The 13,034-nt window shown below is 51.3% G+C and overlaps 1 protein-coding gene across 1 annotated transcript; it reads right to left on the reverse strand.

Annotated features, from left to right (window-relative positions):
- Nucleotides 1-593: 593 nt before the first annotated feature.
- FAM210B (family with sequence similarity 210 member B) lies at nt 594-11,678 on the reverse strand. The gene is made up of 3 exons (XM_082600334.1): nt 11,453-11,678; nt 3,088-3,263; nt 594-2,873 (listed from the first exon to the last, which is right to left on the reverse strand). The coding sequence occupies exons 1-3, from the start codon at nt 11,636-11,638 to the stop codon at nt 2,657-2,659; spliced, it is 579 nt and encodes a 192-aa protein (XP_082456460.1). The 5' UTR covers nt 11,639-11,678; the 3' UTR covers nt 594-2,656.
- Between the last annotated feature and the right edge of the window lie 1,356 nt (nt 11,679-13,034).

Consider the following 13,034-nt stretch of genomic DNA (forward strand, 5'->3'; position numbering starts at 1 on the left):
GCTGCCAACATCTGTGCGTCAACCAAAGATGGTGAACTTGACCATGATGAAGGCAAAGGTGGAGGTGTTGAACTTACTGGGAACTAGGAGAGGAAATATGCTTTCCTGGCCGACTTTCAGTGCAAGAGGCCTACAGAGATCAGAAATGTCTACACAGAAGGACGTGGCTGTATGCTTCCATGTCAGAGTTGCTGAAGTAGTCGTGGAAACTTAAGAACTGAGTAAAACTGCTGTGTCCGGTTAGCCCCCTTGGGACAAAGGAGCTTTTGGTTCCCACAGTCTTGAGCTTTTACATCCAGAGTAGTAGTTCATCCATTCACCCCGGTTGTAGTCAACACAACATGACTAACCCCACCAGTGATACTAGCTAAGCTGTCATTTCCCCAGACAATCCCACACAGGCACAGAAAAGAGCTCACTGTAGCAGCACAGCATTAATAAACTAGTCACACGCACTGCTGCTTCATAATCAGCAGCAGTGATGGCTTTTTAAGAATAAAAAGTTCTTCATAAACTTTACAAAGATGTTTATTTGTTTCATGGAATTTAAGCTGCTCATTTTGTCAGATAAAAAATTAGAGGTGAACAATGGCTTAGTGTTTAAAATAGATCATCAGTTTTATTCCCCTAGTTCCATAAAAACAACGTAAATACAAGTGATCTGTACATCTTGCTGGTGAATTCACATAATGCTGTAACTCCCTGATCCTTTGATTGCCTCTCCTCTCTAGTTACTCTGTTCTGTTCTGACAACTGGCCACTGGAGTGGAGTGGAGTTGGGGCTTAAAAGAGAACGCTATGGCTATTTGGTATAATTTGTTTTATTGCTTGCCCTTTCAGTCCACTCCCATTCAAGCCCTTAAACCTGTAGGAATCCCTATCGGCTTTTTTGCATAGGCATTACTCACGATCTATGGTTGGGAGGCCGGTGAGGAAGGCGGTTAGGAGCCCAGAGCCAACTGTTCACACACAGACAGCAACACAAAAGTGCTGGTCCTGCCCTCACGAGGAATTACCTAGCAGTGGTGCCATCTTTCTCTGCTGTGAATGTGTCCTGGGGATTAGACCCCAGAAAGGCAGTCTAATTCCAACTCTGAATTGCTAAAACCTTTTGGCAGTGGGCTAACTGCCTTAAAAGGGGGTGGGGTGGGGGTGGAATAACAGATCCACTTTAAAGATCTTGCAAGTGGAGAATCTGGCTCACAAAGATTCTCATAAAAGTTAACTGAAATAACTGATTGACATGGGTTACTACGGGCTAACGAAACTGTCAATAGTCAGATCTCAGTAAAACCAGGACGATCAGTTTATAGTTCCTTGAGTTTTCTGATTGTCACAAATGTAGTTAATCAAACCAAAAAACTAAAATAAAAAAATAAATCTGGGAGCCAGAAACATAAATGCAACCCTTGAACCATGGTGTCAGGGCAGGCTGGTTACACTGGGGTTCCTGGGGTGTGCAGCCAGTGTCCCGTCAGTGATGCTGAAGCCCACGGGAATATATTCCTTCTCCGTTGCTTGCTCCTGACTGTCTCAAGGAGAAAGTCTCAACTGGGATCTGTGTGCTTGCATTTCTATCTTAACCAACGTCCCAAACAGAGAATGAGGGGCCTAAAGTCACACGCCCTTTATCTGGTAAACTAGCTCGGTCCCTGCCCGGCTTGTATTATTATTTTGCGGTTGTCCCCCATTGACAGCAACTGCTAGTAATTTTACTTTTTTACAGAGTGATACAAAATCTTTTTTTGCATACATAGTTTTAACTCAATTAAAAAATATAAGTCGCAAGACAATGTAAACACTGTGACACTAGTTCTGGAATGTCTGAAGTCTGAGACAGTTAGGCCACGATTGTCTCAGCTTTGCGTATGTGTGCAGTTTCCAGATTCCTCTGAGGACACAGGCGTCCGGGGCCAACTGATGCCATTACGACTGGATGAAGTTTCCGTATCTTACCGAAACAGAGACAAATGATTCTGACCTACTTTAATAAAGTTTGGGAAAAATCAGCCGAGGTAGGCCCCATCACGTCCAGATTTGAAGGTGTCTTGGGATCAGTAAAACGTACCAGAAATACTTGTTTCTCTTTCCCCCCAAACAAGTGTAATGAATGTCAAAGTGTTGATGCTAATTAAGATCCTGATCCCATATTGTGAAGTCTTAAATTCTGCTTCATTAATTGTAGCACTGGCAGCTGTTTTGCACAATACTGCATATTAAAACGAAGGCAGCCTGACAGCAAATACTGGAGGAAGGGGAATTTTAAAAACCAGCTTAACGAATCGCTGCCCTTTAAGAACTTGAGCAAAGATGAACCCCTGAGGCTTCTGCACGCAGACCCTCACCAGTGATCTTCCAGAAGGAACATTTCCTGGCTGACAGTTTTGTTTCAGATGATAACTCAAAGGTGATGCTTTGCTGACATTTTAGATGATGCAGACAAGCCCTATGATGAATAGCATTACCAAAACTTATAAAGCAAAAAAATTACAGTGATTTGAAACCCTGAATTTTTGCTGGCAAAAGTAAATGCTATTCATGAGAAGACAGCAGCTAGCCCGTGCCTCACCCCCACCATAAACCCTACATCATAAAACCAGTCCAAAATGTATCATTTCAAAGAAATAGGTTTTCAGGCCCACAATTGAAGAGTTCATCAAGGCTTTGCAGCTGGAGGTTTAAAAATTCCCACTTTCCGAAAATATCTGACAATCAGGGGCACGGAAACTACGGTAATGCTGATCCTCACGGGTGCAAACAGCTTATGGATGGCATAGGCCACCACGAAAGTACTTGTGCCTGCTGCCATTTTCGACTGTACCAGTGACTCTTTAAACCCGAGTTTAAGCAGGATGGCTGACATGTCCACACCACTGGAGGGGAGAGAGGCAAACAGACAAACACAAAAGATGTTTACTACAGCAAGGGATACGGTTAACCGATCAATTTGGCTATGACATTTACAGTATTTTAAAAAATGTGATGAGAGTAGCTAGATGAATATAAAGTCTTAGGAAAAAAGTTCTTATTCCCAAAGACACTTGGATGACAGCGAAAAATAAATATCTATTACTGTCAAAATCTTACCTTGAAACAACCATGTAAAACATGCCCAAAGAGATTAATGAGATTCCAATGTGCAGCGACACGCCAACGGCACCATATTCTTGAAAAATCTTTTTCAGCTGCTGCGACTTGCTTTGCTTTTTCTCCTCTGTACCGCTGATGTTGCCGCCTGGTGTCACAGTGATTTTGCTGGTGTCCTGCGCACAAGCCAAAGAAGGGAAGACGCTTTAGGGCAGGAGCAAGGATGTTAGTGGTTGGTCATCAACAGCTTCCGACTCGGGCAGCGTTCTGCTCTTTCCTGTCCAGTGAGGGATGAGTTACTATCTTTCTTTGTCAGCTGAGGTAATGCCCGCTAAGCCACTGAGTGCAGTGAAGGGCTGGGTACCAGGTACGATGGGCAGAACGGTGGCCCCAAAGGTGTCTAGGTCCCCAGAACCTGTGAATATGTTACCTTACGTGGCAGAAGGATTTTTTGCAGGTGGGGTTAAGTTAAGGATCTTGAGATGGGCGAATCATCCTGGATTTTCTGAGTGGGACCAGTGGGACCTTAATCATGAGGGTCCTGTGAGTGGACAGAGAGGGGCAGGAGGGCCAGAGGAGCAGACGTGAGGACAGAAGCAGGCAGATGTGCAGAGGTTTGTGCTGCTGGCCCTGAAGACGGAGGAAAAGGCCACGAGCCAAGGAATGCAGGCACCTCTAGAAGCTGGAAAAGGCAGGAAATGGATTCTCCCGTAGAGCCACTGGAAGGAACCAGCCCTGCCCACACACGGACTTTAGCCCTGTGAGACCCCCTTTGGGCTTCTGACCTCCAGGGCTGTAAAAGAATTAATGTGTGTCGTTTCATGCCACCAGGTTTGTGGTGACGTGACAACCATGCCAGACTCTACAAGACAGTGGGTACGAGATAAAATGGAGCAGAAACCATGACGTATTTACTTCTGGAATCAAGATTTACCCCTGAGATCTGAACGGAGAAAGGGAGGGCTAGTTCCCGGGTCATAAATGCAGCGGCCGGGTTAGTACAGAAAGTATTCATTGCGTGGGGTGTTTGTTAACAATTACGGAGCATCTACAAGGCCTGGAATGTTTGGGAGAAATAAAAACAACCACCTTGGATTAAAACGACAAAACTCCTCAATATGGAGAGTGCCTTTTTCATCAAAGGATTTCTTCAGCTCTAACGACAGACCTCAGAGCTCTTCTCACAGGCAGCATCTGGGTCAGTCAGCTCCGGCTACTGACTTTGCAGCGGGACGGCTGCTTTCTTGTATTTTTAGAACATGCTGCAGTAGAGCCATGCTTCAAAGGCTGCGGTGGGGGGTGGGGGGGTGGGGACACATGACATGCAGCGTGGCATCCCCAGGGATGAAAGTGAAATGACACAGGTGCCCAGGGAAGCAGCCTCCAACCGCAACGAGGCACAGGTCCTCCCGGCCCTGCCCTGCTTCAGAGCCCCTGCCAGGCGGGCAGGCGGGAGCTGTGACCAAGCACGTCTGGGGCTTCCCCGCAGACGCTGCCGTTCTCAAGAGCTCCCAGGGGACCCGGATGCTGCTGATCCATCTGTCTATGCCCAGGTGCCCAGCCTCTGGTTTCATAGATGTGGGGTGAAGCCTGGGCACTGCAATTAGGTATCAGTTCCCCTGGTGCTTCTAAGTGATCAGCCAGTGTTGCCAGGTAAACGCCTGCTCAGCACTCCTGCCTCCCCTTGCCCTGCTCCTGCCCGCCCTCAGCAGACTCTCCACGTGGCCTTCCCTTCTGATGTACCTGCCTTGCGACAGACTGGAGTGACGCCACTTCCTAAGCTGGGAACACAAACGTCACCTCCTCCAAGAGGCCCTCCTTGACCACCTCAGCTGCCTGCCCTCAGTGGCAGCCATGCTATCACACCTCTACTTCCCTCTCTGAGATTTACATCTTCAGGAGTTGTCCTGCTTATAACGTAACAAATCTAACAAATACATGTAGGTAAGCATTCCGTTCTTCGCTTGTTTGCTGTTGGCCAGAGGCCCGGAATGTGTGGTTCCAGGGAGCAGGGACCTGGTCGTCTTGCCCGGCTCCTAGCACTGCGAGGGTGAAGGGACCATCTCTGCCCGGTGTATTAGGGGTCGAGCTGGATTGCATGCACAGGTACTAGGATGTGATCAAGAGTTTTTACTTTTTTATTTTTTTGGCCACGCCACACAGCTGTGCCTTGGGATCTTAGTTCCCCGTTCAGGGATTAAACCCGCGCCCTCGGCACTGAAAGTGCGGAGTCCTAACCACTGGACTGCCAGGGAACTCCCTGATAAGGAGTTTGAAGTGCAGCAGGTCCCCTTCCTCCTCAGATACTCCCATTGCCCACCCAAGCCTCGTCCCCCCATCGCACGCCAGGCCCGCACTGCGTCCTCCATCCCTCGTGCTCATCCGTGCTGTCCCCTAAGCCAGCAGCCCTGGTGGCCCACCCCTGCCCTTCCGTCCTCAGGACGTGACGGTGTCGGCCCATCAGAATCCACTGCCCCGCCCTCCAGCGGGCCCACTGCAGTCGGCCTCCTGGGCTGTTTTCTTTCTTTGACGGCACTCGGACCAGACCTCCCGAGCTACTCTTGCCTGGGCTGTGGGCAGGAACATGAGAGACCAGGGGCCACCCAGGGGCCTGGGGCCTGACCTTGCAGGTGCCCCATGAGGGGCTGACCCTACAGAGCAGCAGACAGGGCTACTGACCGGAGGGGCGCTGAGCGGTGCCAGCCTAGGTGGGTTTAGGGAACGCTGCTTCAGGACCACCTGGCCCAGGCCCTTCATCTCTCCCCTGGGTTCCTGTGATGGCCTCCCTCCCAGCTGGTCCCCCAATCCCACCCTAGACCACTCAACACAGTGGCCAGAGGGCGCCTGTAAAAACCGAGGTGGGATTACAGCACCACCCCCGTCAGAGGCCTCCTGGAAGCACCAGCCCCTCAGCCCTCCAGGCCCCACCCCCCATTCTCCTTCCTGCTACCCACTGGGGCCACGTGGCCTTCTTGCTGCTTTAAGCAGGACAGGCCAGGACCGCTCCAGGCCTTGGCATCTGCTGCTCCCTCTGCCTGAATGCTTTTCCCCAGACGTCCTCATAGCCCCGCCTCCAGGTCTTTATTCCGACATCACCTCAGGGAGGCCCTCCTGGAGCACCCTCTTTAAAACCGAGACCCTCACACAGCCGCTCCTGTGCAGTTCCCTCCTTTGGGCCGTCCCCACCTAACGCCCCACGTGCGTTTCTTCCTCCTCCCCAGGGAGGCCCATCCACTTTGGTAACAGCTTTGCTGGTATATAGATTACAGGCCATAAAGTCCATCTTAAGGCTTAAAACATACAGTCAAATGGCTTATGTGTTTGCAGTTGTGCAACCATCACAAGGATCTAATTTTGGAACATTTCTGTCACCCAATTAGCAGTCACTCCCCATCCTCTCTCCCACATCCTGATGGGGGAAAGCAAACACGAAACTCCTTTCTGTCTATGGATTTGCCCTTTCTGGACGTTTCATGTAAACGGGGCCGTACAGCATGGGGCCTTTTGTGACTGGCTTCTGCTACAGACTGAATGTTGGTGGAAACCCTCCCCCGCCCCAAATTCGTATGTTGAAACCGAATCCCCACCAGGATGGTATCTGGAGGTGGCAGGTGCCTAGGTCATGAAGGTGGAGCCCTCACGAATGGGATCAGGGCCCTTATAAAGGAGACCCCAGAGTGCTCCCTCGAACCTTCCACCATGTGAGGACACGGCAAGAAGACAGAAGACAGCTGTCTGTGAACTCCGAAGCAGGCCCTCACCAGACACTGAATCTGCCCGTGTCTTGACCTTGGACTTCTTAACTCCAGGACTGTGAGAAAAGAATGTCTGCCGTTTAAGCCGCCCAGTCTATGGTGTTATAGCAGCCCGAACAGACTACGGCAGCTTTTTTCACTTATCATCATGTTTACAAGGTTCATCCACATTGTAGCAGGTATCAAACTTCATTCCTTTTTATGAAGCAGAATTTGATTCAACTGAAATACAAAGTACGGATTCTAAAATTTACTCTTCAGGGCAAGCTGGGAGCCACAGTACATTTTGCCCTACAAAGAATGTCTGCAGTGTCTGGAGCCCTGTTGTGTCTGGTAACCCCTGGGGCAGCCTCTCAGCTTGGTTTCATGCTGGACAGGAGGGCTTGGCTCTGGACCAGCCGCCAGAATGGAAGATAAACCGTGGCTGCTGCACGTACGTAGAAGATAAGAAGGCACAAAAGCAGACTCTCCTACTGTCCCCAAAAGAACTAAGTAAGGCTCAGTGAAGGGCCACATTCCACGCATGGTGAGGAGGGGGTGGAATTCAGTCTTGGATTAAAACTTGCCCAGAATTGGGAATTCCCTGGTGGTCTAGTAGTTAGGACCCTGCGCTTTCACCGCCGAGGGCGCGAGTTCAATCCCTGGTCAGGGAACTAAGATCTCACAAGCCGCACAGCGTGGCCAAAAAAAAAAAAAAAAAACCTTTCCCAGAATCATCCTTGATTTTTAATCATACACAGCAGCTACTCATTTGCCCCTGCTCCCAAAAAAGTTGGTACAAAACTCAGATTTATTAGTTGAAAGAGTCTTTTCATTACCTCCCAACTGAAAGAGCATCTCTTTTGTTCCCAAACTGCAGTTGGGACTGAAAAAAAAAACCCAACCAACCAAAACCCCAAAACACCTGGAAGCTTTAAATTAAAATTAAATCTGTTTCATTAAAGGCTGCTCAGTCCCTGGGAATTAAGTGTTAAGGTCCTAAGGCGGGGGACGAACTGTATTTCCTCTCTGCCTTTAGCTTTGACTTCTGCGGGCTTTTTTCAGACTTATGAAAACAAACACTTTAAAAAAGGGGAGTGGCTACTAAAATCCAGTATCCATTTATGGGGTCCCAGAGACTGGCTCTGATAGGCAGGAAAGCATAACATTTTTTGAAAGGTTTTAGGAAAACCACCAGCGTCCTCAGGAGAGGCCCCTTCTACTGAGCCAGGTACCGGGCTTAGCACTTTAAAGGCGCCATCCCGTAAAAACCCTCACAACCCCACGACGTGGGCACCTCTGTCGCTCCCACTTTGACAGCTGGGAGACCAAGGTTTGGGGCAAAGCTGTGAGCTGGCTGGCAGCGCCCAGACTGAGTTCTGTGCTGCAGGCGCTCCCCTTCACGTCCCCCAAGAGCTGACCATTCCTCGAGGAAGAGCCTGTTCCAGAACGTCAAGGCTCTGGAGGGGAGAAGGGAAACTGTCACCAGTACCCTTCGGTTGGGCGGGCACCGCGCCCTCCCTGTTCTCTGACGCCCAGCAGCCAGAATGGCCGCTGCGAGCTCAGGCTCCTTCTGATAAACAGCTCCCCACCCGCCTTTTGGCTGCGGATGAAGTGCCCGGATGGGAGAGCTGCCAGGCCCTGATAGGAGGAGCAGTGCACAACCCCCGGTTCCAAGAGCCAAACAACGTCCTGAGGCTGATGACGGGTGAAAGCCCCTTTCACTCCCCACCCTGGACATCTGGCCCAACCAGACTTCATTGTGTCCCCTCTGTCTACTTGCCAGGACCGGGCGGAACTGTCTCTTTCTTGAGAGCCTTTTTCTGTACGACCTCTATTTTGGCAAAAGGCCTTTTGGCCAGAAAAGAAAAATAAAAAGGCAGCCAGGGCTTCCCTGGTGGCGCAGTGGTTGAGGATCTGCCTGCCAATGCAGGGGACACGGGTTCGAGCCCTGGTCTGGGAGGATCCCGCGTGCCGCGGAGCGGCTGGGCCCGTGAGCCACAACTACTGAGCCTGCGCGTCTGGAGCCTGTGCTCCGCAACAAGAGAGGCCGCGATAGTGAGAGGCCCGCGCACCGCGATGAAGAGTGGCCCCTGCTCGCCACAACTAGAGAAAGCCCTCGCACAGAAACGAAGACCCAACACAGCCAAAAATAAATAAATAAGTTAAAAAAAAAAAAGTTATTCCTTTAAAAAAAAAAAAAAAAAAAGGCAGCCAGACTTCCAGCTACAGAATAACCAGTATCTACTGCAAGACAATGGGAGGGACAAAATATTCAGACACAACAGACAATTTCCTGTTAGCCGGTGCTGTGGTTACTTTTTAACTTTCTAGAGTTAGAATCTTATATGGACAATTTTCTTCCTTTTATCCTGGAAATCTCTTTAATCATTGTGGGTCATGCATTTTTCTTCCTAACCCTGGAGGAGAATAAAGAGACTGAAATAAAGGAATTTATGAGGCGATGACCTGCAAGGAATGGAAACTTTTCAGACATTCATTTCTTCGTGAAATATCACCTTAAGAACCTGTGATGTATCCTTAGTCGCTGCCCTGGATGCAGACAACATCGTACCTCCCCCTGTGTCTGTTCTTAGATAAGTGCTTTCATATACCTGCAGATGGCTTGCTCTCTGAGCCCCAGTGTCCTCCTCACCTCCCAGTTCTCGCTCACACGCTGCCTTTTCAGGGAGCCCTTCCCTGATGACCTTATTTATTAAACTGGCAGCATCCCTCCCTGCAGCCCTGCCCATTTGCACCCTCACTCCCCCCTTGGCATTTCTCAGTAGCACCTGTCACATCAACAAGCCTGATATTTTCCTTTTCTGTTTATTGTCCCTCCCCTCTCACTAGACGTCAGGCTCCCTGAGGGTGGTTTACGTCTGTTTTGTTCATTGCTCTATCCTCCCCCCCCCACCACCACTTAGAGCAGCGCCTAGCACAGTGCAGACACTCACAAATAAGTGAGGAACACAGCACAGCTGTTGAGGGCAGCAGCCTTGGAACGAGACTGGTTTGGATCCCAGTTCTGACAGGTAACCTCTGTGTGATTCTCAGAAAGTTACTCCACCTCTCTGGGCTTAAGGGGGGGATGACAGTATTGCTTACGTCACAGGGTTGTTGTGAGGATTACATGAATTAATATTTTCAAAGTACTCAGAACAGTGCCTGGTACAAAGTAAACACAATATAGTGTTTATTATTAATATTACTTATTGCATGAATGAAAACAGGTGTCACTCTAAGCAATCTGAACTTGTGAGCAAGATTTTCGGCTCATTCCTCAAACCTTCCTGACCCTTCTAATACAGCCTTCTTACTTTAATAAATATGGGGTGGGGGAGCAGTACACACACACACACACACACACACACACACACACACACCTGCCAGTGCCAGGCTCACAAGACAGACCAGCAAGTCAGGAGGACATTCCATGTGATGAACGCATAGAAGATGCACACCCATGGGGCTGAGGAGGGGGCCAGTGGAGGCACCCAAGGTATCACTGGTGGTCAGGGAAGGCTTCTGGGAGGAAGGGACAGCTGGGCTGATCCACAGAGAATCACCAGGAGACAGCTGGGTGTGCGCGGAGGGTGCCAGACGCATGAGGACCCCCTAACTGGGCTCAGGAGGCAGAGACAAGATCTACCGCCTGTCCGATGGGGAAGCAGAAGACAGGGAAGGAAGTTTCTCCACCTGTGGCAGAGGCATGGTAAGGTCATGGGTCAAATGCCTATGCAACATTCAGGAAGCACTGGCTCCCGGGGGCACCATGTTGAGGCCCACATCAGCTCATGGAACTGTTCCCCAAACTATTGTTGGGAAGGTGCTATTTTAAATGCCTGCAAGGTCAGCAAACAGGCTCAGAGGCCTTCAGCACTTGGGGTAGGGCTGCACCGCTGGTGAGTGGATGCAGGCAGGCAAAGGGACCAAAGGTGCAAAGCTCCAGGCACTGCTTGTCCCAACTTGTTAGCTCTGGATCTCCAGACTTCACTGCTTACCACCTTTTTTCTTTAAGGAGACCCACTTCAAAACTTTCAAAAAGGGATAGTCTGCATTACCATTCTGAATGGAAACCAGTTTTCAGTTAGCGTACACAGAAGCAACCGAAGTGAAATATTGATGCAATGAAGTAACACGGGGTTTCTTGTGCGCGTCCTTCCTGCAGTCTGACAGGGAGGCTTGCCCTCTAGGTTAGATAAAAAGGGAGTGGCAGCAAGTGTTGGGGGGTGTTAGAGACCGCAGCACCCACCAAGCCTTTCTCCTCGGCCCAGGGAGGAGGCCCTGGCGCGACTTCAAAGGGAACAACTCTACCGCCCAGTGAGAACGTCGATACCAAGCCCAGGCCCCATCTCCAATCCTCTCGGCCACCACCACAGTACAGCCTGACGCTTTAGGATCCTGGGATCCCCTGGAGGCTGTGACCTTGGGCAGTCACCACACCTCTCTGAGCCTCAGTTTCCCCGGCTGTCAACTGGGAACTCGCTTCCTTGACTTGTAGAGATCTGAGGCCTGCGGACCCTGGAGATACTCGGTCTCGGGCAGCTGCGCGAGTCAGGCTCTCCTTCGGCGGAGATGGGCCGACGATCGGGGCGCCCGGGGTTCGGGGTGGGGGCAGGGAGGCTTACCTGGCGGCCTTGGCAGTTCCCGCGGGCCGCGCGCAGCAGCGGGGCGTCCAGCCCGGGCCCGAGCAGCGGCAGAAACACGGGCGGCGGGGCGCGGGGGGCGGCAGCGCCCAGGAGCCAGGTGGCGCGAGACCCGACCCGGGCGCCCACCCTGCCCGTGGGGCACAGCAGCGCCAGCAGCCCGGCCATGGTGCGCAGCCCTGCGCCGCCGCCAGCACAGCGGACAGCAGAGGATGCAGCGAGGTGGGCGGGGCCCGCGGGAGCCCGAGCCCGGAGGGGCGGGGTGGGGCCGGGGCCGCGCGCCGTCCTTGGCCCCGCCCACCTACCCCCGCCCCTCCGCCGCCTGAGCGGCGGGGGCGGGGCCGGAGCTGAAGCCCCGCGAGAAATGGGAGGGGCTGGAGATGTGCACCCCTTCCGACAGCCTGCGAATTCCAGTCGGCTGATCCTGACTCATCATGTTGGTTACGAGCGAGTCAGAGGCCAGTCCAGCCCTGATTCAGGAGGGGGTCAGATTCCTCCGACTTGACGGGAAGTGACAAGGTCACGTGTGGAAGGGCTTGTGGAATGGGAAATGTTGTCGTGACCATGTTTGGGAAATGCAATCATAATAATCTTTGGTCTCCATTCTGCAGAAGAAGAAACTGAGGCTCACAGAAGTGAAACCTTCCCTGAGGCCTCTTATCCTCATCCTTTTGTCATGCCTGACCCCCCGGTAGCATTTTTTGGTTCAAACTAGAGGATCCAGAATACTTCTAGATCTTTGCTATTTTAAGCGGACAATTTTTTTTTTTTTTTTAACCACAGGGAACGGTTGCTTGGAAAACCATTGGAAAAGCTGGAGGAGTGGACATTAGGCTGGCCCCCCAGGAAAGGCTCTCTGTACAGAGCAACACGGGCCGGCGAGAGGGGGGACACAAGCCACAAGCCGTTAGGTGGGTGTCAGGGGTCGGCCAGTGGAATGAATGAATTCTAGAGCACACTGCCAGAGCCGTGACCCCAGGATCAGGAAACTGCCACTGCAGCTGCTTTCCAGCTTCTACAGAACAGATCACTGGACACCGGAAAGCAGGGTCAGGCGGCTGCCTCGGCCACAACTAACGGTCCACACCCATGGGCTGGCGACTGCACACCTGAATTCTGCTGCAGAAAACCTCACGTCTCCACACACTTGTTTACCAGCAGCAAACAGCCCAAACCGCAGGAGGACGCCTCCGCCTCCTTTCTGCCTTCGAAATATTCTGCGAGTGCATTCAATTGGCAGAAATGAGTTCGTATCCAGAAACCTAGGTGCAAAGGGAAATTATAGCTATTCTGACAGCCGTTCAGCCGTTCTACACTGGAAGGAGATGGGAATCGATGTGCCCAAATTCAATACCTCAGGACCCTCCCCCCACCTTGAGAAGCCCCTTCTGTCTCACTGGCTACAGCTGAGTCACAGGACACTCTTAGCTGCAAGGGAGTCTGGAATTTGAGGATCTGGCAAAAGAAATAGGCCTGGCTTAGGTCAGAGCAGGCACATCGTCTTCCTGAACACAATCGGGGTTCTGTTGGCGGGGAGGTAGAGGGGGTGGCTGTCGGGGGACGG

The sequence above is a fragment of the Mesoplodon mirus genome, assembly GCF_964341445.2.
Source record: "Mesoplodon mirus genome assembly, chromosome: 15".
NCBI lineage: Eukaryota > Metazoa > Chordata > Mammalia > Artiodactyla > Ziphiidae > Mesoplodon > Mesoplodon mirus.